This window comes from Crocodylus siamensis, chromosome 4, assembly GCF_052110815.1.
Source record: "Crocodylus siamensis isolate JL-2025a chromosome 4, ASM5211081v1, whole genome shotgun sequence".
Lineage (NCBI taxonomy): Eukaryota > Metazoa > Chordata > Crocodylia > Crocodylidae > Crocodylus > Crocodylus siamensis.
Genome location: NC_143398.1, coordinates 207,123,552 through 207,148,498, shown reverse-complemented (window position 1 = coordinate 207,148,498; position 24,947 = coordinate 207,123,552). Strand labels below are relative to the sequence as shown.

Sequence of the window (24,947 nt, the reverse complement as noted above, 5' to 3'; positions counted from 1 at the left end):
TAGAATAATGAACATTACTCAGTGCCTAATTCTCTCACTTAGATCAGCATAAATAAAGAGTAATTCTGCTTCCAAAGCAGGGGAAAATGCACCTGCACTAATTAGCTCACCCAAAAATCAAGACTTATTATCCTTGGAGTAGTGCCATGCTAATATGGTTATATTGCTTCTGGTTCCAGTACTAGCCCATGAAGAGCAAGCACAAGTATCTCTGCCAAGTGATGCTTTGTGCTGTGTAGACTTTGGTGTGCAGATTAGTATATTCAAAGGTGGTACTGGGTGAGTATCTATGTGGGCATTAATATGGAGCAAAAAATATGATGTAAATTCACACCCTAATTTGATGCTTACTATTTTTTTCATTTAGACAACCCCTGAGGCAGTTAAGCTGCACTAATTTTAGGATCAAGGATAACAAGAAATCCTTTTTTAAATACATAGTGGGTAAAAAGAAGGTTCCTGGTAATGTGGGGCCTCTGCAGGACATGCTAGGAAATCTGGTGGTCTCACCAGACGACAAAGCTAACCTATTTAACAATTTCTTTGCCTCCTTTTTCTGAGTAGGGACCAGGTCATCCCCCCCACTGGGATCCCTGTTGGTCCCAGGGGAGGCACAGCCAGGCCCAGGGTCAGAGAGGACCTAGTCAGGGAACTTCTGGTGGGACTGGATGTGTTCAAATCAGCAGGTCCTGACGATCTCTACTTGAGAGTGCTGAGGGAATTAGCAGAGGGAATTAGCAGAGCAAGGTGCCAGAGGACTAGAAAAGGGCCAATATGGTCCCCATTTTCAAAAAAGGGGAGGAAGGAGGACCCAGGAAATTATAGGCCTGTTAGTCTTACCTCAGTCCTGGGGAAGCTCTTTTGAGAAAATTATCCAGGTGCACATCTGCGAGGGGCCAGCAGGGGAGCTTATGCTTAGGGGCAACCAACATGGGTTCAGTAGAGGCAGGTCCTGTCAGACCAACCTGGTGGCCTTTTATGACCAGGTCACAAAATCTTTGGATGCAGGTGTCACAGTGGACATAGTTTTTCTGGACTTCAGGAAGGCCTTCAGCACTGTCTCTCACCCCATTCTCATTAAAAAATTAGGAGATTGTGGTGTCATGCCTACACAGTCAGAAGGGTCGCCAATTCGCTGGAGGGCCGCACCCAGATAGTGGTGGTGGATGGGTCATTTTCGACCTGGAGGGATGTGGGCAGTGGGGTCCCCCAGGGTTTGGTCCTCAGGCCCCCACTGTTCAATATCTTCGTCGGTGACTTGGACGAGGGGGTGAAAAGCACCTTATTCAAATTCGAAGATGGCACTAAGATGTATGGAGAAGTGGGCATGATAGAAGGAAGGGACAGGCTGCAATTGGATCTGGACAGGTTACAGGGGTGGGCAGATGAGAATAAAAAGGGGACTCAATACTGACAAGTGTAGGGTACTGCACCTAGGGAGAAAGAATGAGCAGCATACCTACAGGCTGGGGAACTCCCTTCTCATCAGCGAAGAGGCAGAAAAGGATCTTGAGTTTTCATTGATGCCAAGATGAACATGGGCCGCCAATGTGGGGAGGCAGTCAGGAAGGCTAACCGCACCTTATCATGCATCCGCAGATGCATCATGAGCAGGTCCAAGGAGGTGATCCTCCCCCTCTATATGACATTGGTCAGGCTGCAGTTGGAGTACTGCATCCAGTTCTGGGCACCGCACTTCAGGAGGAATGTGGACAACATGGAGAGGGTCCAGAGGAGGGCCACTCACATGATCAAGGGATAGCAGGGCAGGCCCTACGAGGAGAGGCTACAAGACCTTGGAAGCCGGGAGCAGCAGAGAGAGGAGGGATCCAGGCACGTGTGTGTCCCGCATGCACATTTGCCCCCTTACCGGACCTGGGGCAGAGGCGAACGCAGCAGCAGCAGCAGCAGCAGCAGAGGCGAACGCAACAGCAGTGGGGGCAGCAGCAGCTGAGCCCCCTAAGGTAAGTGGAGCAGAGGGACCGACACAGCTGAGCCAGATCTGGAGGGGAAGCCCCCTGGATCCCTCTTAACTGAGCCAGTAGGGAGCCACGCTCCTGAGCCATGCAAACAGAGCATGCAAACAGGCGCATTCTATAAGAGCGCACCAATGTTTGTGTCACCGTTCACGCCAGCAGGCAAGCAGGAAGGGCCAGGAGGGAGACTCCTGCTAGCACGGGGCAAAGGCACCGCACTCAGCCAGAAACAGGCAGCAACTACTACGATGGTGTCGACGCGGAGTGCTGCCAGGGCCCCTGCCCAGGGGGTACAGCCTTCCTGGGGCTTGTCTGAGGCCTCCACCCAGACAGAGCCCATGGAGGGGTTGGCGTCCTCCCACCCCCTGGCCTGTGGGAGTTGCCCAGCAAGGCCTGGGGGGGCAGGGACTGGGGACCTCCACACCTGTCCTGCAGGCGCCCACCTTAGGGCCCTGGAGGCGCAGGTGAGGGAGCTCCAGGAGGAGGTTAGGAGGCTGAGGGGAATCAGGGAGGCAGAGGAAGAAATTGACCTCAGATATTTTCTTTCCCTGCAGGGTTATGCACCCAAGGAAGATGCACCTCAAGAAGTGCCCTCCACTGCTAAGTGGCAGATGGTCACCTCCCGAACCAGGGCTGCTCGTAACACAGCAGTACCAGTTCCTCCAGTCCGGCTGGAGAACAGGTATGAGGCCCTGGCAACTCTGGAGGAGAAGGAAGGAGAGGAGGAAACCAGGGAGGAGGCAACTCCATGCTTTCCATGTCCCAAGCAGGCCGAAGGAGATAAGCAGGCCAGAAGGAGAAAGCGTAGCATGATCGTCATAGGTGACTCCATCCTGAGAGGTACAGAGGGCCCCATCTGTCGCCAGGACCCCTCGGCATGTGAGATCTATTGCTGACCTGGAACAAAGATTCAGGACGTGAAAGGGATGATCCAAACTGTGATTCAGCCCACCGATTACTACCCTATAGTCCTAGTCCATGTGGGTACTAATGATGCGGCCCGGAGAAGCCCTGATCGCCTGATGGAGGACTACCACGTTCTGGGGTGCATGCTAAAGGAAATAGGCACACAGGTGGTTTTCTCTTCTATCCTACCAGTGAGTGGACATGGAAGATGGCATGAAACGTGCATCGCAGAGACCAACTGGCAGCTTTGGGAATGGTGTCTCAAGGTAGGCTTTGGTTTCCTCAACCATGACCAGCATATCACAACAATAGACATGCTTGGATGGGATGGGCTCCACCTTTCCCCTAAAAGTAAGCATGTGTTTTCTTCTAGGTTGGTGGACCTCCTCCGGCAGGCTTTAAACTAGGCTCGTTGGAGGAAGGGGAAGACGAGGGTGGAGGAATCATCGGACTGACAGACCAAGCAACACCCACAAGTACAGTCCAGCCTAGACCAATGAGCGAAACATATACACAGGTAAGCGACGGGGGCCAGGGCAATGCTGTGATTAGGAGGCCAGTGCACATATCCACAGGAGGCCTCAAATGCCTCTATACAAACGCTCGTAGTATGGGAAACAAGCAGGAGGAACTCACCCTCTTGCTAGCTGACACCAACCCAGACATAGTGGGGATCACTGAAACGTGGTGGGACTCAACGCATGACTGGGGGGTGACTGTCAAGGGCTATAGGCTGTACAGGAGGGACAGGCTAGGAAGGAAAGGTGGGGGCGTGGCACTCTACATTAAGGAGGAATACCCATCCTCGTCAATTAATAAAGAATCAGAGGAAGGGCACTCTGAAGTGCTTCGGGTTAGAATACAAGGCAGTCAAGGGGAAAGAGACTTAACAGTGGGGGTCTACTACAGACCTCCCAACCAAGGGGAAGACCTCAACCAGGAATTCTTAGGTCAGCTCACGGAGCTGGTGAAGTCAAAGGATGTGGTAGTCATAAGGGACCTGAACTTCCCAGGCATCTGCTGGGAAGAGCAGTCAGCCAGATCTGACCGCTCACGTAGGTTCTTAGCCAGAATGCAGGACCTTCATCTAATCCAGGAGGTGCACAGCCCCACCAGGGGAGACGCCTTGTTGGACCTGGTGCTGGCCATGGGAGATGACCTGGTGAGGGGGCTGCAGGTGCTCGACCACCTGGGCGACAGTGATCATCACCTACTGGGATTCACCATCTAGCGCAAGGTGGCAAAGGCCTGCAGTAAGGCAGCAGCCCTAGATTTCAGGAGGGCAAACTTCAATGGGCTAAGGAGAATAGTCGGGGAGGCACTGAGGTCCCAGAGGGGAGGGGAGCCAGGTGTCCAAGGAAAGTGGTCACTCCTTAAGGAGACAATGCTCCAAACCCAAAGGGAGGTAATCCCAATGCGGATCAAAGGGAGCAGGAGGGCACACAAGCCCCCATGGCTCACCAAAAGCCTCCAGGAATGTCTCCTAGCTAAAAGGGAGGTGTACGCCCAATGGAAAGGAGGGGCCATCACCAGGGATGACTATACTGCAGTTGCTCGGGGATGTAGGGGGCAGTCAGGAAGGCCAAGGCAGAGATGGAACTGGGACTAGCTTCCCAGATTAAGGACAATAAGAAGTCCTTCTTTAAATACATAGGGGGTAAAAAGAAGGTTCTGGGTAATGTGGAGCCCCTGCAGGACACATTAGGAAATTTGATCGTCACACCAGAGGACAAAGCCAACATATTAAGGATTTCTTTGCCTCCATTTTCCTAAGCAGGCACCAGACCAGTCACCCCACCGCTGGGCCCCCCTCAGGCCCCAGTGGAAGCACACCTAGGCCAAGGGTTAGTGAGGAACTAGGTAGGGAACTTCTGGAGGGACTGGACATATTCAAGTCAGCCAGTCCAGATGATCTCCACCCTAGAGTACTAAAGAAATTGGCTGAGGTCATTGCAGGACCCCTGCAATGGCTTTACGAGCACTCATGGTGCTCTGGTGTGGTGCCAGAGGACTGGAACAGGGCCAATGTGGTTCCCATCTTCAAAAAGGGGAAGGAGGAGGACCCAGGAAACTATAGGCCAGTTAGTCTTACCTCAATCCTGGGCAAGCTTTTTGAGAAAATTATTCTGGCACATATCCACAAGGGGCCAGCAGGGGAGGTCATGCTTAGGGGCAACCAACATGGGTTCATTAGTGGCAGGTCCTGTCAGACCAACCTGGTGGCCTTCTATGATCAGATCATCAAATCATTAGCTGCAGGGGTAGCAGCGTACATAGTCTTCCTGGACTTTCAGAAGGCCTTCGACACTACCTCTCACCCCATTCTCGTTAAAAAATTCCACAAGAGAAGGCTGAGAGGGGATCTGGTGGCTGTCCATAAACTGGCCAAGGGAGACCAGCAGGTAATGGGAGAGTCCCTGTTCCCCCTAGCACTACTGGGAATAACAAGGAATAACGGCCATAAGTTGATGGAGCGTAGATTCGAGCTAGATATCAGGAGGCACTACTTCACTGTCAGGGAGGCTAGGATCTGGAACCAACTTCCAAGGGAAGTGGTGCTGGCTCCTACCCTGGGGGTCTTTATAGTTTCATAGTGTCATAGTAGCTAGGGTCAGGAGGGACCTGAACGGATCATCTAGCCTGACCCCCTGCCACAGGCAGGAGTGAATGCTGGGTTCACAAGACCCCAGACAGGTGATCATCCAACCTCCTCTTGAATTTTCCCAATTGACTCCAGGATCCCTTTCTGCCTCTGTGCTTTCAAGAGGGGAACTCCCCAGTCTGTATGTATGCTGTGGATTCCTTCCCCCAAGGTGCAGCACCCTGTGTTTGTCTACATTGAACCCCATCCTATTCTCATCTGCCTACTTCTGTAGTCTCTCTAAATCTAGTTGCAGCCTCTCTCTCCCTTCAAGTGTGTCTACCTTGCCCCACATCTTAGTGTCGCCAGCAAACTTGGACAACATGCTTTCAACCCCCTTGTCCAAGTTGCTCATGAAGATGTTAAACAGTGTGGGCCTGAGGACTGAGCCCTGGGGTATCCCACTGCTCACATCTCACCAGGTTGAGTATGACCCATCCACCACTACTCTCTGGGTGCGCCCCATCAGCCAATTTTTTACCCATCCAGCTGTGTAGGCATCAGAGCCACAGTCACCTAATTTATTGATGAGAATAGGGTGAGAGACAGTGTCAAAGGCCTTCTTAAAGTCCAGAAAGACTACATCCATGCCGACACCATCATCCAAAGATTTAGTTTCTTGGTCATAAAAGGCAATCAGGTCGGTCAGGCAGGACCTGCCTTTGATGAACCCATGCTGATTGCCCCTGAGCATGCTCTCCCCTACTGGCCCCCCACAGATGTGATCCTTGATGATTCTCTCCAAGATCTTCCTGAGCACCGAGGTGAGGCTTACGGGCCTATAGTTACCTGGGTCCTTCCTCCTCCCTTTCTTGAAAATTTCTTAAAAGGAGGCTAGATAGACACCTTGCCAGGGTTGTTTGACCCCAGTACCCTTTCCTGCCCATGGCAGGGGGTTAGACTTGATGATCCGCTCAGGACCCTTCCGACCCTACCAACTATGAAACTATAGGGGGAAAAAATCAGTGTAAGCAAGAAAGGAAAGGCTCAATAGCTTTGGCCACAATAATAAAGGGTAGCCATGCTTGGTTAGCACTTAATTGGATGCACACTACAATCCTCTGTGATCAGAACATGTATATTTGGAGTGTACTAAGAAAGAAATTTAAAGCTCAAAAAAAGAGGATTGACAGTGCCAAGAGAAACCAGAGGGAAAAGGGCAGCATTAGAGATGTCCCCTGTGCACTGACAGCTGCAATTTGTCAGTTACAAGACCATTCTCTGCTGGTTGTTATGTGTCAGGTGGGAATAGTGAACTACAATTATGGGGTACAAATCAAGAAAATCTAGGACTTGCTTTTTGATGCATTGGCCTGTATGTACTATTAATGTCAAGTGGAGTTTTCAGGTTATTTTATCTGATGGCAATATGCCTAGAGTAAGGAATAATTAAAACATCTTGGATTCAGGGTATGTAGCATTTAAAATGCTGGTATCTAAAGTAGCCATTCTGCTCTATATGATAGCCTCCAGAATTTTATATATACATCAAGGGAATATAATCACCATGCCCCACTGCACACAGGACACTTCTGTAGTCACCAGAATTTAAAGTTTGCATGTGTGGAACAGAATGTAGATTTACAGTTCTGTTGTGTACAGTATGTAGATAATCATTAGAGATGGTTGGGAATTTTTCAACAGAAAATGCTTTTTCATGTGAAAGAATTGATTGCAATGATCCATTCATTAGGAAGGTATCTTGGGTCAAAGGTGGAAATTCTGATCAAAGAGAGAAATACACCCCAAAATATCCATAAGGATATTATTAGGGTACTCAGCTAGGATACACAAATTCAAATCTTTACTCTGCCAGAGTTATAGCCAGGACATTCATATCTCAGGTGAATTTCTGAATCAGTACTTTAATGGCCATTTTGGGGGCAGTTTCCATCTCTCCCCTGACCACTCCCTCTTTTTCCTCTCCCACAAAAATATTGCAACGTTTTGATTTTGCTCCCATGTAAAGTGGCAAAAACTATTTTCTGCTACATATAATTACCTTAGTAATGTTCGGGCACACAGCATTACTGTTCCGATACCTAGAAGATAACTAATGTATGTGCTCAGGGGCAGTTCCTAAAAACTGAGGAAAAGAGTGCAAAGATTTTAATGAGTACCTGTAGAAGAGTCCCCGGCGAATACTCTTCTTCTTCCAGGACAAGTTGTGAGCCATACCAAAAGGCTAATGCATAACATAGGAATATTATAAACCACATGTAACCAGTGAAGAATCCCATTATTATCCCTTTTCTAATTCCCCAGCGCTGAGCAAACACTAGGTTTTTATCATATCTGTGGAGAGAATAAAAAATAAAATTGGAAAAAATGCATTTGATAGAAAACTAGACCTGAGAGGACTAATGTAATGAGGCTGTTTCACCGAGTGATGCCACTTCAGTAATACAATGGCTGGAATAGAATACAAATGGAATATAGTGGGTGCCCTAAAAACCTTAACATTTTGTCAGTGAGGGCCCAGTACTGATCCAACTGAAACAATTTTCAAAGCTGACAGTGATTCCAATGGGCAAAGAAGCAATCTTAGACAGGGAAATCATATATTCTATTGAAGTAGGAACCAACTTTTTTGGCAGGTGTGCCACAAATTATCCCATGCCCTCTGGTACTCTGCTTTCTGCTTCCTGCCCTGTATTCCTGTATGATCTCAACTGTGCTTTATGCTTTATCTGCAGTGGTGATGCCTGTCCCCTCCCCTGTCCTGGAGAGGTTGGCCATCCCTGTTCTACTGCAGCATAATGAACTCCTCTAGGACTAGGAGGTGGAGGAGAGAAGGGAATGGCATATGCCAATCACCAGAGAACTTGGGGTGGGGGCAGGGCTGGAGCTGAGTGGAAGAGAGGGGGAGTGAAGTCTTACCTTCTGCTGTTCTCTGCAGAGTGAAAGCTGCTGCTATAGCACTGTTCACAGCAGGAGCCCCATGGCTGGGAAAGTTATCTCTGATTCCCAGTTCACTCCCCATCCACTAGACCTGTGCGAAGCAGCAAGTATTCACTTTGGATTTGGATTCAGCCAATTTGGAGGACAGTGATTTGATTCGGAGATTTGAATCACTGTCCCGATTCGATTCAGCCGAATCAGATCCAAAAGATTTGGTGCCACTTCGGAGATTTGATCATAGACTAAACAGGCAGCTGACACAGTTGTCTTCAGTTGGTAAGTCTGTTGGGGTTTGGAGAGGGGGGAGGGAAAGGGTGTGGGGGGGAGGGATTGGGGCTGGGAGAAGCTGACCAGCTGGGGTGGGGGGGCGTGTTACTCAGGGAAGGAGGCTGGGGGCTGGGGGCATGTGGGATTCAGGCACAGCAGCACTTGGAACAGGGGCTCTGCCTTCTGCTGTTTGCCCAGCCAGGGTTGGGGGGACAGGATGCAGCTCACTCTGGGCAGAAAGGGGCACATGGCAGCAGGGCATAGCCCCCACTCCTGGTGCTGCTGCATCCACATCCCGCCCTCCCCGCCCCCCCCCTCCCTGACTCCCACATCCCCTGCCCCAGCTGGGCAGCCTGTCGCAGCTCCAACCCCAATCCCTCCCTCCCCCATGCCCCTTTCCTCCCCCCTCCCCCAACCCCAACAGACTTGCCAGCTGGAGGCAGCTGTGGCAGCTGCCTGTTTAGTCTATGGCTGAATTGCCAAATCTTTTCTGAATCTTTTTCCAAATCGATCCAAATCCTTCAAATTGATTTGGAGCTTTTAATTGGTCTCCCAATTTGATTTGGATTCGGAGATTCGGTGCCTGAATCAATCGGGCCAAACCTCCTCCAAATCGAATTGGCTACTGAAGCTTTGCACAGCCCTACCATTCACTTCCTAATATATTAGTAAGTGCAGGACTGCATCCGCTGTGGCAAAGACTCCCTGGGGTGGTGAGGAGTACAATTTTGATGGCTTCCTGTCTCCCAGCTACACTGGTGAGTGTAGTGCTGCCCTGCCCAGCTACTATGGCTGAGTAGGGACAGTGCAGGGCTGCAGATGCCATAGCAAAGATTCCTGAGGTTGGGGGCAACTCCAGCACTCCCTAGTCAGGCCCAGGCCTGGTACCCCACTTGCCTTATTCTAGTTATACTACTGGAAAATAACGTAGTTACTACAGATAACTGACCAAATGAATTTAAGCTCTGCTGATGCAGGGGAAGCCTTTGGCAATTTGTAACAATCCTGTAACCATAGCCACTTTTAAATTAACTTAAAAGAGTACTGCAGTATGAAGGTAATACAGCTAACTGCAAAGGACAGTAAATCACTTAATAATATAACCGATCATTCTAATGGAAAGATAGAAGATACCGCCACGGTCTTTTAAAAATTCCTGTGCAATTGTTAATTCTATCAGGTCTTTATTTAAAAACCTTTACTTTGGGGTTCATGGATCTGTAGTGCCCTTTAATAATTTTAAATGTCTCGTGCCTCCTGGTGATGACAGCAATAAGAAAGAATCCTTGATAATTCAACCATGACACAGTCAATCTATAGGCCCATGGAAAATGTCCTGACTTCTTCATATAATCAAACCCAGTTTCCTAACTGGGACTTCCCCCAAAGATGCTCTCATCAACACCCCCCCATACTATCTTAAGGTATAGAAATATTGTAACATTGTGCCTGGGTTTGACAGAAATTTCCTGAATGTGTTGGTGGATTGGCAGGAGTTATTGTGCTCCTTTGACTCACTGGCTGCCTGAGTTAAAATGTGTGATTGTTGATGACTGAGTTGTGCCTCCAGTGGGCTGTCAGAATGACTTTATGGTTTATCCATGTGTATGATTTCTTAATGCTGCCAGAAGATCATTACTGTGAAGGAGTGATACTAGCTGTCAGGATCCCAAAGCTTCTTATGAGCATTTGGCCCTCCCCTATTGTTTGAATTTAAAGAAACAAGTAATTCACTGAACTTTGACAGAACAAACCTTTCAACTTCTTTCCTCTCCCCACCAAAAGCTGCCACAGTTCTGATGGATGAGAGCACTTCATCAGCCACAGCCCCAGCTTTTGCATAGGCATCTAATTCTTGGCTTGTCAGTTTGGCTACAGCCTAGAAGCCAAAAAAGATGTTGCTAGCAAAAAAGAGGTATTCTTTGGTGTTTATACTACAGTACTAACACAGTCAATGAGCACACCTCACTGTCACACAGAATGGCTAGTACTGCATACCTCCCAACAGGCTTGGAGCAGATTTTTATCACACACTTACTCGTTTCAGAATTGTCACCCTTGTACCACTAGGACATAAACCCCTTTTCACATGAGGTCTTGACACACGCATGCATTAAGACAGCTACCCTGTTCCAAGTGTAAAGAGAAACTAACAACAACCTGTTTCACAGTCCCCTCCCCTCATTGCACCTAAATGGGCATGTAGAAGGGTTGAGCAGCAAGGGAAGGAATCACAGAAGTTTCCAGCTGGAAGGAGAGGAGATGAGCAGCTGCAAAGCCAAAGTGCTTCCCAGTCTCCACTCACTGAGTTGACAGTCAGGAGTGAAGAAAAGCAGTAAACAGCTATGTGACAGTACCTGTCCTGCCCACCTAACCATCTTGCTCCTTTGCCAACAGTGTAACTACAGAGACAGCTTAGATGGAGGTCTTAGCATTCCCCTCCCTTTTTGGTTGCATGTAGCAATCTGTAGCAAAGCCAGATCCAAAAAAAGGGGCTCAAGCACCTAACATGGCAGAATTTAGGTGACTTAGTTCACAACTGCAGCCTTCAAACCAGCTGCACCTCCCACCGTCCCAACTGAGTAGTTTACACTAAGCAGTCACTGAATACAATGAAGTCATGAGAGTAGGGACCTGAATCCAGGACTCTCTCTCCCAGCCATATGTTTCAACCACACAGTCATTCTCCTTCACCTTCTTCCTCTTCCCCCCACACCCCCACCCCCGCTTCTCCTCCCCCTCCCCACTGTCTCTCTCTGAATCTTGCATTTCTTTCTGAACATAACAGCTTCAACATGAAGGATGGAAGGAGCCTCTAGCCAAACTTTGCTAGCCTGAGAGGTAGGAGGTGGGGACTTCTGCTTTTCAGAGGCAGGACTTGAAAAGACCTTCTTGGGCAAGTGCTCTAACTACTCGGGGATTACAGGAAAAGCAGGCTCCTCCTCTGGCTGCATAGTTTACAAGTGAGCCCTGCTCAGTTTTTTTAATAAACTAAAAAAGTCTGTCAGGCCCTACCTTTGGGTGAGAGCTCCAGGCTGTGGATCTAAACAGATGAAAGGAACATCTCTGAGGAGCAGCATTTAAGACATACCCCTGTCTTCAGGATTTCTATTGGTTAATTCAGCAGGCCGCTTGTGGATCCCATTCTGAGGTGCCTAACACTTGACCTGTGTTGAAGGTTAGGTGCTAAACTCAGCGTTCTGTATTCTCCTGCTGAGGCTAAGTGCCTGAAAAATTAGGCAGTGCAACAGCTGATGTTTAGGTGCCTAACATCTCCATTGTACCTAGTTCTAGATGAACAAGCAGTGACAAAGCAGTTGCAATGCTTCTCTTCCAAAGCCCTTTTGCTTTCATAAGAGTGGTCATCTCTGGTGCTACACAGGGGCTGAACATAGCTTAGGTTCTTCCATCTCATGCTCAAGGACAATTAGGAACATTGAGAACCAGTAATGAGAAGAAGGCAATCCATCAGCTAGTGGGCAAGCAGAGCCACTGAGGGAGAAGCAGCGGCACAGAAACTGAAGAGATCAGCTATGTCGAGAAAACGGAGACAGGAGATAGAAAGAAGAGAGAGGTGGGAAGGCAGGCAGGTTATAATGGAGAGAGGAGCAAAATAATAAATAGAAAGGCAATACAGTGAAAAGGAAATAAAGCAAATGCCAGACACCATATCAAAGATAAGAGAATCAAGAACAGATGCTCACAGATTTTAAGGTGTGTTTTTGTTTTAATACTTCATTTCACACCTCAACAGAAAAGTGTCTTCTCATTTGCAAGGAGGAAAGAGGAAAATATGTCATCTGGTTAGCCAAAATGAGGAAAAAGGAAAGGGAAAATGAGTTATAAAGTCCTACCAGAATTCTCCCCTAACACAGACACAGAATTCAAACCCCATAAAAATGACCATCATAATGTGTATATTATATTAAAAGAAAGCAAGAGGCCAGATTATAATCTCAACAACAGTCAGCCAACTGACTGAACATCTCCCCTGCAGCATAATTTAGAGATACATGAGTTAGCTCAAGTGCTGGCAGCAACCTAGCAATAGCATCACAGAGCTCTACACAGGCTAATTTACCCTGCCAAGAAGCAGGGCAAATTATCCCACTAGGAACTCTGTGTTGCCATGTAACTATAAACTTCCCAGCAGTGTAGATCTATCCTTAGGAAAGATACCCTGTACTTATTGCAGTGCACTGTAATCAGAATCTGGGCCCCAAATATATGATACATTGCCATGAATAACCATCATGTTTAGAAACAAACTACATAAAAATATCTTACCAAGCCATAGATGGCTGCTCCAATCCCAATCAATGGACTAACTGCAATAATGACCAAAGTCAGTTTCCAGCCACTGACAAATCCTAACAGGAATCCACAAATAAAGGTACTGAAGCGCTGGATAAAGATCGCTACTTGATCAGCAATAGCGTCACTGATTTTGTTAACATCGCTGTAAAGAACAGGACAAGTGGTGACAGTGGAATCTCTTTACATCTCCATTACATTCTGAGCTGAATTTTATTTTAATGAATATTATTTATTGTTTTTGGTTTGAGAATTCTGCAACTTTCCTGTCCCCTGTTTTTTTCCTATCACCACTTTCAGGGAGTCTGAACAGAAAAGAAAAAGAAAATCAAACTAACAGCAGTTTGGCAGCAGCATCCATTTTGACGACATGCAAAATTTTGTCTTTGTGAATGGGATACTCCAAGGGAACCCTTTACTTCTAGACAATATCCAATTTTCCAGCTACAAGCTCTTGAGGTGGTATCATAAAATTTAATCCCATAAAACGGCCTGTCTAGCTAAATATTTTAATAGCCCCAATCACCAAAGTATCCACATCATTTTTTCTGAGTTAGAGCACAGAAGGATTTGGCTCCTATTCAAGCCCAACAAGTTCCAACAACCTTAGTAGGCTTTGGATCAGATCTTTACAATTTGGATTAATGTTTAATGAAGGTAGTAGGATATGAAGTAGGCTTTTAGAGCAAGATCTATTATGAGACGTGGAGATTTAGTCCAAGATGTGTGGGGTGCTGTAACACCCAACTTTCCAGTGCCCAGCCCCCAAAGTGGAAGCCAGAACCCTATGTTAGGTGTGTAGGCACTTTATTCAGGACTCTAAGGGGACATCTCCCTCTATCATACAGCTGCAGCCTGAACCTTTTGCTGTAGGGGCTTTCCTATGTCCTTCCTTTCAAAAGATTCAATAGAACTCCCCATTTTATCTTACAACATAAACATGATGAATAGTAGGAGCAACCCTTTTGAATAATGGACTAGTGGTGAGGGTACTTGCTCAGGGAGTGGGAGACCCAGAGTCAGTTCTTTCCTCTGGCCAAGGAGATTCAAACTGCCACCTACCAAAGAGTACTCTAACCACCACATTATAGACTAATTTGAGTGGAAGCAGCTCTTCACCCCTCCTGTTGAAGCTGCTACCCTGTGTCCCAGGCAGGGTATCAAAACTGAGTTTGTGCTTTACACTCTACAGTCATTGGATAAGTTTGTGACTCCCAGTTTAGCTTAGACATGAACTAAGCTGGTCAACTCTATCAAGATAGGGCAGTTCTGGACAAGTTGAGAGGCAAAACTCTAAGCACTTGGGGAACCCTGAAGTCAAAAAGTGGGGCACCTATGAAGTTGCCACAGCTCCTGATTTAGGTTGCAGATGAGCAGGGATTTTCAGCTTGCAGGTTTGGGCTTTGGTACCTAGATTTACCTTAAACCCTTCTTAAAGCACTGAAGTCCTGTTTTTAATCTGACCCTTCATTAACTGAATGTATGGGGGCCCACAGTGGTTTTATATGCTGCTCTGCTGCTCACCAAACTGTAGAAAATACAAAGATATGCAGTGTGGCAGGACTACTTACTCAGAAAGGTGTGTATTCAATTCTCCAACTGATGTGCAATCAAACCAGCCTATATCCATTCTCATTACTTTCCTGAAATAAGCTTTCCTGATTTTCTGAATCTGTCGAGCCGCAGATATTACCCAAAGGCAGATCTGGAAAGAGAATAAGGTGACTTCTGAGTTGCAATAAAAGAAAATCCTTTCTACTCCCATAAATGCAAATACCCTAACATGGTTCTTGATGAGATTACCATTATGATTAAAAGGATCCAGCTATGAAGGGTTTAAATCATGCCTTTTATCTGTAAGTAATCCTGCCTTACAGAATCTGGCAAAGCAGCTGCCTCAGTTCCAAGAGAGGGAGAGGTAGTGCCAAGACAATTAATATCAGTGGGACTGCATGGAGGCTATGTATATCTATAGCTGCCTAAGCCCAAAGGCATAACTAGCCAGCACTATGCTCTAGAGGAGGGGGAGAGGGAAGGGAGTTCTAAGCACCAGAGAGTGGGGGTAGGAGGGAATGAGGGCCATTCTTGTCCACCTCGGGGACTCAAAACCCCTAGCTGCTATTGCCACAATGTGTTTTGCCCATGCCTGGTTGCTCTTGCTGCTACAACAGCTGTGACGGTCTTTGCACCTGCCTGTTGCTACCACAGCCATCATTCTGAAGCCCCTCTAATTCAGCACTTGGCCTTCCTTGCCACCCCTATTTATACTATTTCCTATGCCTACAGACTATAGCCACTCTGCATTCCCTGCTGATGTGCAGCCCTCTCTGGGGTAGCCATCTTTCTGAATCAACAAAACTCTACGAAAATGGCTTTTTCAACTGACAAATAAGAAGAGAGGGAAAGTAAAATAATAATTAAAAAAATCCCACAGTAGCATGCTCCATGGGATGGTTCAGATCACACAGATATGAACTGCAGTAGCACAAACTATTATTATAGAAAATTCTGGGCCCAATTCACCTCTTAAACCAATTTTATACTACTGTATCTTCCTAGCCTTTATTGCAGCTACTTCAGATTTTTCCAATATAAGTGAAAATTGAATGGAGCCATTTACCAGCTAGGGGAAATTACATTACATTTTATAGTGTACAAAGCAAATGCCTTATCCATACAGATATTTGAGTGTGACACTCAGAATTTGGCTCATTATATTCTGCCACTGGCCATTGTGAACCAAACTTCCATATGGTTTGAAGGCAGCAGATGGTTCTGACCTTCCCAGATGACTGACTTGGGTTCACACTTGTGGAAAGGCCCAGCAGAAAGCTAACGCACAGCTTGAATTCTGAGGGCTAGTCACCTGTATAGGCTAAAGTGCCAGGTCACAAGATTAGCATCTGAAGCATTACAAAGCCCATGTTTTTTCCTTTATACACTGAAGTGGAATCTAGGGGACTCTGTTATGAAACAACAGTTTCTCATTTTATATACAGGAAATAACTTAGGGAATCAAATACTGACTTGGAGGTATCCCAGGACAAGCACTGCACAGCCAATTCCTGCATAGTAAGCTGCAAAAGTGGTCATTTCACTTTCAATGTCCAGTAACCTTAAAAAAAACAAACAATAGCATTATACATTTTGGAAAGCTTAAAAAACCCCTTTTTGGGACATCCACTGCCTTGAATCTTAAAGGTATTTTGAGTATGCTTCTAAATTTGATGCATCCTGGAGATCCAAATACTTCAGTTATCAGTATCAATGATATCACTTTTCATTAATACTCAGTCTATTCTTAGCAAAGATCAGGGACTTGGGAGGGCCAAAGAGGTTCTCTCCATACCTTCTGTGCCATGGAAGGGTAGTTTGTAAAGGATGTTGTGAAATGTAAGTTTGTAAGGGATGGCTGTGAAATGCTACCAAGCCTCATGCAATGAAAAGTTCAAATAGAGAATTGCATGGGGGGAGGACCAACACATTTTCCTTGGATAACTGAATTTAGTTACTTTGTACCATTATGGTAGCTAACATGGTTACAAAAATCTGTTCTACAGATTAATAAGAAAGGCTGTTGTTAAAGTACATCCAAATATCAACTATTATTTTGAACAGTTACAAAGTTTACCAGTGCAAATGGTCAGATGTTTTAGGTCACATAGAATTACTATAGTCTCTATAATACTTCTGAAGAATATCAGTTCTCATACTAAGGTTATTTAAAAATATCTCTTTGGAGTTCCCTAGCTGTTTCTCTAGATTTCTCTATGAGCTAATGATAGCAGGCACCATTCTATTTTCTTACAAGCTCAAATTCAGAATGAGCAAATTTTAAAGGCAGAAAAAACAATTCCAAGCATTTAAAAGCTCCTGTATAAACTAAGAATCACACACATAAAATGTCAGGGACCCTAAGATGTAATATTCTTGAGTAATTAAATGATTTGCAACCCTATACAGAACCATATCTGGGGTCATAGCTTCAAATCTGGTCCAGGAAGATGGGAATTCACCAAAATGCATTATAATCTAATGAATGCCCAGTGATCTTCATAAAATAGTCTTAGGTTGTTCCTAGTAGACAAGTGTTCCTATGAGAGTAAAAATACTTTCCCTAAGGAGCATCCCTGCTGACAGCAATTTTTGGTAGCTCAGAAGTCCAAATGACTGCGCAGACATGAACTACCTTCCTATTCCTACAGATGGTGCCTTTAAGTCAGAGTTCAGGCTCACTAGTAGAAACCTTTCCCTTATTCTTCCTGGTCTACGTATAGAAAACTCAGCCTCTGAGCCAGAACTGGCCTTCACTAGCACTTAAAATACCTGACAGCAAAGAAAAAAATCAAATCCATGGACTACTTACCCACAACTTATTGATGGGTTAGTTTCATTTTGGTGAAGGGAACTGTTGATCCACACTATGGTGTTATTCACACATGTTTTGCCTGGATCTCTAAGCTCCTGCTTCTCAATGTCATATTGAATAAATGTGTCTGTCATTATACCAAAGACAAGCAACATGCATGGCTGGGCTGCTCCATGAAGAATAGCACAGAAAGTACCGAAAGTCATCATGAAAATCTCAGAAGATGAAGAAAATCGAAACTAAGGGAAGAAAAAAATATGATCTGAGCTCAGCAGTGGCTTTGGGGTTAATCTTGCATTGATGGTCTATTAATCATATACACCTAACCAAGATTTTAGGAGAACAATTTCAACAATGTTCAGGAGTAATAACTTTGTTCAGGAGTGTTTTTACCACAGAGGTAAGACAAAAACCTATTCTCCAGTCTTAATCTAACTGCACTCCATTTTGATTGCAGTAAGAGCTATCAATGTGCACAAGAGCTGAACGTATACCTCCCAAAGAATGTACAATCAGATAAACACAAAGTAATAAAAACAAGCCTCTAATTTAGATCATAGCCACAAGTCAGCAGCCAGTGCTCAAGTGGACCATGAATAGTAACTTGAAAGCCAACTTTATCTGCATGGGCTTTGCCAGGAGGAAGGAGATGGATAGCAATACAGGGACTGAAGAAGCCATTAAGAACAGCCTATTCATGGAGTAAATAATTTATCATTTACTTCTAGTGTTTTTGTGGTTCTATGGTAGAAATCTGATTAAATATGACAGTTTCAGAATAGGATGGTGAATAAGTTTATACAAGATTAATGTATACATTTTTAGGGATGTAGGACATATAAGCTCTATTTGCTGAAAGAAGGACTGAATTATGATAAAACATTGAATTGAGTATATATGCAGATATAGTAAAGTGTCAAACAACAACACAGAGCAAATACAAAACCTTTGCAGTGGATGGAAGACAGTAGAAAAAAATGTAGAGTAGGAGCATGGCCACACAATACATTTACAGCAGTATAACTTATGTCAGTTGTGTAGCTCACTGTGATCCTTCCCTGAGGTCTCTTCTGATCCCAGTGCTTTGGGGGAGGGTCAGAAAAACAGCATAAAAAGCATTGTTTTAACTGAGCTTTCTCTGTGCCTTCACACTTACGAGTGACATGAGTTTTGCTCTGAACAGTTTGAGGTGAAGTTTCCCAGAAACCCCTTGACCTATCTCCTTGAAACTTGACAGACTTTGTGGCCTCAGTAGGGGCTACCATCCCTGCTGTTTTCATTTGAATCAAGAAATAAATGGCAAAGTTATGGGAATTTTCATTATTCCCCATTATAACCTATGGGCGAAACGTTGAAACAGCATCAAAATAGCGAAACAATTTTGACGATACAAAACGGCATAGTGCTTTGAAAAAGCAAAACGAAGCACTGTCCCTTTAAAATGGAATAGCAGCAAAATGGTGCTGTTTTGCACAGCCCTTGTTTCCACTGTCTGTAAGCCCCCTTTTTCTTTTTTAAACAATCCTTGATCCCTCTGGTAAACCAAGATGGCTTTCTGGTCCCTTTCTCACCTTTCCTGCATACAGGAATGGACATTTTCTGTACTCTAAGGATCACTCCTTTGAGGAATGGTCACCCTTCCTGAACTCCCTTCCCCTCCAGTCCCTCTTCCCATAGGGTCTCTCCCACTGTTTTCCTAAGCTCACTGAAGTCAGTCTTCCTGAAGTCAAACACTTCCCTGCTCTACGACGGATAGTGAATTCTATCATCTTATGATCACTATCTCCCAGATTATCCACAATCTTTAGATCTCCCACCAGGTCATCCCCTTTAGATAGAATGAAATCCAGTAAAGCCTTCCCCGTGGTTGGCCTGTTCACCTCGTGTACTAAAACCTATGTGACCGGTCAGATCTGACCAAGTGCTCCTCCCAGCAAATGTCAGGGTAATTGAGGTCACCTATGACAACCATGTCCCTTGAATGTGCAGCCACAATCAGTTCTCTGGAAAATTCCAGATCCAGCTCCTCCTGGTGTGGCAGTCTGTAGTAGACACCACCCATCAAGTTCCCATCTCCTTATCCCCCCCCAGTATCTTGGCCCAAAGGGTCTCGAGTTGCCTTTCTTTCAAAGCAGTTTGGGTCTTCAAGGTGGCACACTGCACCTTTACATAGAGAGCTACACCTCCTCCCTTCTCCTCTACCAGTCATGCATGGTGTCCCAGCAGGTCTCCATTATTCCGACAAGATTATATTCCCTATTTGCTAGCAGGAATGCCATTTCCTCCTGTGTAGCCATTTCCTCCTGTGTATTCCCCATACTCCTAGCGTTTGTGTATAGACACTTAAGTCCCTCATTGGTAACCGCCAGTTCTCAATGTTGTTCCAGCCTCTCAGCACCTGCCTGACTGCCTTCTCTATGTCCTTCCTGCTTGGCTATCTGCCCTGCTTGCATTCCTGTTTGCACACCCATCACCTAATGCACCTAGTTTAAACATGTTTCTTTAGAGCTACCAGCTACTCCAGGATAAGCTGAAGACACAGACGTACACCAGTGTAAGGACGTGGACAGATGTATCTTCTGAAGTGTTCCACATGCCTTTGAAATGCTTTAAAGGGGCAGCTGTACAAATGTACATGCCCTCTGAAGCATTCCAAAAACATCAAAAACATTACAAAAAGGTACCTCTTGGAAGGAAGTACTTCTTGGAAGCATTTCACGTTTGTGTTACCTCTTCACAAAGACAGAGACCCCCGAATCCCAGAGTGCTCTGATCTAGCCTCTTCATGGAAAAGGGAGAGAGAGTGGGGTGAACAATCTAACAACCAAACTGATGCACCTTGGCCACTGCTGTCCCCAACAAAGCACCTGGAGCAGTGGCACCAACAGCATCAAAAGTGATTGAGCTGTTAGGACTTGAGGCACTTGTACTTCCCTAGCTGTTGGGGTATTCCAGGCATGGCAGGACCCCACACCCCCATGCCACATGGGACTCCCATGCACCTGGCCCAAGAGCTGTGATTCTAGCTCTCCAGGCTCCAACCCCCTTTTACCTCTCCTCTCAAGTGGGAGGGGGAGACAAGAAGTTTGGAGGATTGGTGTTGGAGGCTAGAATACTAATGGAAGGACACTACCACTATAAGAGCCCCTCCACTGCCACCACAAGACCCCACACCCCTACTGCTAATTCTTCTGCCAGACCTCCCTACCTGCACAACTGTCTCCACCACCTGACACCACCTGTGCCCCATACTGCTGAAGCTGGAGTCAGATTTTGGCTCTCCAGTCTCCATTTCCCATATATCTCCAGTTCTAAGTGGGGGTGGTAGGCAGGGGTTGAAGAAGGGTCATGGTCTCTGGTCTCCTGGTTCTGGCAGCCAGGTGGTCAGGGGAACAGCAGGAGAGCATCCACGGACATTGGCTCCACCCCCCTCCCTTTCATCCTGTGGAGGAGAGTAGATCCACAGCTCTGGGAGAAGGGAAACTACAGAGGGGCACTGACAGTCTGCTCTTTTCCCACCACTCTGTCGGGAGTGAGAAGAGGGGGGAGTTGTTGGTACACAGGGGCCTTCAGGCCTGGTTTGACCTTTGTGCTCAGCTCAAGCTGCATGCTTAGCTTGAATTGTGGACAAGACCGGCACCCAGTGAAAGGAGCAGATGGAAAAATACTGTCCCTGACTTAAAACAAATCAGGAATTTGGCTAACTGAATTGAATAAATATAACCTGGGCTAAAGGGGGACAGTGAGAGCAAAATCTACCCCCACCTAAGAATGAAAAGATTACCTCAGAATAGAAAATTCCAGTTAAAGGTATTTTTGGCAAACAGAAGCAAGATTATTAACATGCATTAGGAGGAAGGCTTAAGTTAATTTTATGTATTAAGAAATGCAAGCTATATTGTATATAAAGAGAAGTGAAAGAGTGTACCCTTTCCTGAAGAAAGCCTGAAGAGATCCTTTCACTGATTCAAGATCCTGTCTTGACATCAGACATGGGAGCCAGGAGCCCCGGACAAGACTTCATGGCCTGATCAACCAGTGAAGCTGCGTTCGCAATATTTTGGGGTGGTGACCATCTACTTTGACTATCTACAAACCTAAAATTTTTAACTGCTACTGCTATCAAGGATCATATTTGTGGGAGTCCAGCAGGAAAAATAATGCATCAGGAAAACCAGCATGGATTTGTAGCAGGTATATCATGCCTGACCAATCTGGTTTCAATTTATGACAGGGTCACAAAATGCTTAGATGCAGGAGTAGGGGTGGATGTCATTTTCTTGGATTTTAGCAAGGCCTTAAGTATAGTATCTCATCCTATTCTCATAAATAAATTAAGAGGCTGTGACACAGATGTTTACATGGTCTGGCAAATTGGCTTAGTGGTCGTACCCAGAGAGTGGTAGTAGATGCATCGGTATCGACCTGGAAGGATGTGGGTAGTGGGGTCCCGCAGGATTTGGTCCTTGGACCTGTACTCTTCAATATCTTCATCAGTGACTTGGATGTGTGTGTGACATGTACTCTGTCCAAGTTTGTAGATGATACTAAATTGTGAGGTGAAGTGGACACTCCAGAGGGTAGGGAACAATTGCAGGCAGACCTGGACAGGTTAGAGAAGTGGGCAGTACACAATAGGATGCAGTACAACAAGGACAAGAGCAGAGTGCTGCACCTAGGGTGCAAAAATATCCAGCACACCTACTGGCTGGGAAGTGACCCTCTCAGCAGCACAGAAGCAGAGAGGGATCTCAGAGTCATAGTGGACTCCAAGATGCACATGAGTCATCAGTGTGACGAAATCATCAACAAAGCTAATCGCACTTTATCATGCATCAGCAGATACATGACAAATAGAACCAAGGAAGTGACGCTTCCCCTTTATGCAGCATTGGTCAGACCACAGTTGGAGTACTGCATCCAGTTTTGGGCACCGTACTTCAAGAAAGATGTTAATAGATTCAAGAGGGTCTAGTGGAGAGCCACTCGTATGGTTAGGGGCTTACAGGACAAGGCCCGTGTGGAGAGACTGAGGGACCTGCACCTCTTCAGCCTCTGCAAGAAAAGGCTGAGAGGTGATCTTCTGGCCACCTACAAATTCATTAGGGGAATGCAGCAAGGGATCAGAGATGCTATGCTCATCAGGGTGCCTCTTGGGGTAACAGGAAACAATGGTCACAAACTGACAGACAGCAGATTTAAGCTAGATATCAGGAAAAACTTCACAGTAAGGGTGCCAAATTTTGGATTGGGCTTCCAAGGGAGGTGGTGCTCTCCCCTACTTTGGGGGTCTTTAAGAGAAGGCTGGATAGGCATCTGGCTGGCATCATATGACCCCAGCACTCTTTCCTGCCTGAGCAGGGGGTCGGACTCAATGGTCTGTTGAGGTCCCTTCTGACCCTAGCATCTATGAATCTATGAATCTACTCCAGTTAAGGTTTAATAAACTTATTTTTAGTTGAGGACAACTGTGTCTTAGTCTCCTTGCCCGGTATAAGACCCATTATAGCATCATAGGGCTGCAACAGAACAGAACATGGAGCCCACCCCCTGTAGCACCCCCCAACTGGAGAGCACGCGGCTGCATGCAACCACACTTACTTTGAAGTGTTCCAGCCAAAAGGCCCTACAAATACTACCTTTTTAAATGTTTTTAATGTTACTTCTGTCTGCACCCCACCTTATATTTGGATAGTTCTACGCTTGAGGATTTTCCCACAGTGATTTTAACCTGCCAAAATAGTGCTGTTTCAGGCTCAAAAAAGAAAAGATTTTCAACAAAGAGAAAGGGGGGGAGGGGAAATCAGAAGGGGAAAAAGGGGAAAAAATATTGTTATTTTGTACATCTTTTATTTATTAACATTATTAATCATATTCTTCACTACCCTAGTGAGAAATAAATGGATATAACTGCTGTATGTCTACAGCTACCACAGGATAGCCATTTCCTACAGGCAAACAGGCTACTATTTTTTCCATACCCACCTACTGATAAGCACTGTAATAGACCCTATGCTCAGGATAGCTGTTTGGTTGGTTGCTCCAAACTATGTTGCAAAAAACCCAATATAATTATACCTGTACAAATGTGTCCTGAATCCAGGCCCTACGGGTGAAATTCTAATTGTATTTTAGTCAATGCTAAAACTCCTACTGAGTTAAATGGGGCAAGTTTTCACCCAAGATGTTTTAATTCTTAGACTTTTTGACTGAACAGTAACATACTGTTACAACCATAAAGATTAATGTGAATAACCCCACAGAATAATATATATGCAATATTTAAATCCAGCACTTTCATTACCAGTTCAAAGAAGCCAATCCGAATACTGTTTTCTTTCTTGTTTGATGACCTTTTAGAAAGTAAAATATACAGATAAGAGATTTACACTCTAGCCATGAAGTTTATGTTCTCTTCAATAATAATAATTATATAGTGAACTGAATTTAACTCACTTGTCCCCCTTTTTCTTCTTTGGAGAAGGTTCCTCATTTATACAGAAATACCTAGCAAATTAGAAGTTCTAGCATAAATCCTTTATTCTCTTCATTTAATCTCCAGTATCACATATTACACTGAAAATTTACCCAGATAGCTTCATTTTTAAAAAATTCTACACAGTTTAGACTTGACTCTCAAACTGGTTCTAGGCCAGCTATCTGATATTGTTTTTTCTGCAAGATTTAAGCATTTGCACATTGTAGAACAGCTATAATTGTCAATACATATTGAACATACTGTTTTTTAGGCCTGAGTATTCACTCACAATTGTGCTGGGGGCGGTGGGGAGGGTATGTTAGAAAGGAAACCAGTGACTGCATAAAATCTCCCATGCCACTGATCCTGTAGAAACCACTCTGCCCAAGACTGCCCTCTGGTTGTGCTTCATAGGTCAAAGAAGTAGCTACCAATATTCAGCACTCTTCTCCACCAAGGAGAAATATTTTATGATTAAAAAACATTCAGACTTATGCAGGTGAGACTATAGTTAGCTTTTGCTTCACAGCACCATGATTAGAATGGAGACTCTGGGTTTTGAGTTTATTTGACATTTAAAAAAAATGTAGCAATGCACTGAAACTATAGTACTCCTGTATACTTTCTGAAGCCTAAGCACATGATCTGTGTAGTGCTATGTATATGCATCTGTTTTCCCAATAGGACCCCTGTGGGTTCAAGAAACTTACAGGAATTGCTGGAGGAGAGGCACCCTCAGTTTTGGCCTTGTGTCATGCAAGATAAATAAAATAATAAAATAATGCTAGTGACTAGTGATGACAGGGATAGACACAAAAGGGGAAGTGTTTGTTAGGAAGAGTTGGTTGTTTAGTTCTCATTGCTCTACAGTTTCTAAAACTCTGAACCACAAATCTTAAAAAAAGACTGCTTTACTCTACCCTTATCAGTTGTATCAAGGAGCACAGCTTAACAAATCAAGGGTATAGCTTTACATTAAATACTGTAAATGTCATACATGCATCAATTTCATATGATAACATCTAACTTCCTTTGATATTCCAAGAAGAATTGATTGTTCCACTTACTCTGGTTTCTGAAAGCCGTTATCTGTTA

General features: G+C 45.2%; 1 protein-coding gene and 1 pseudogene across 1 annotated transcript in view; one reads left to right on the top strand and one right to left on the bottom strand.

The window, feature by feature from the left end:
• Window positions 1-24,947, bottom strand: part of ABCB11 (ATP binding cassette subfamily B member 11) — an 85,254-nt gene that overhangs the window by 44,369 nt on the left and 15,938 nt on the right. Inside the window, exons 3-11 of the mRNA XM_090045543.1 lie at window positions 24,920-24,941; window positions 23,831-23,881; window positions 23,679-23,727; window positions 17,372-17,613; window positions 16,033-16,120; window positions 14,577-14,710; window positions 12,979-13,150; window positions 10,446-10,570; window positions 7,644-7,818 (exon numbers count right to left, since the gene is read on the bottom strand). Coding sequence (XP_089901669.1) covers window positions 7,644-7,818; window positions 10,446-10,570; window positions 12,979-13,150; window positions 14,577-14,710; window positions 16,033-16,120; window positions 17,372-17,613; window positions 23,679-23,727; window positions 23,831-23,881; window positions 24,920-24,941 — 1,058 coding nt within the window. The remainder of the gene's footprint in view (window positions 1-7,643; window positions 7,819-10,445; window positions 10,571-12,978; window positions 13,151-14,576; window positions 14,711-16,032; window positions 16,121-17,371; window positions 17,614-23,678; window positions 23,728-23,830; window positions 23,882-24,919; window positions 24,942-24,947) is intronic.
• Window positions 1,851-3,289, top strand: LOC149867505 (uncharacterized; annotated as a pseudogene).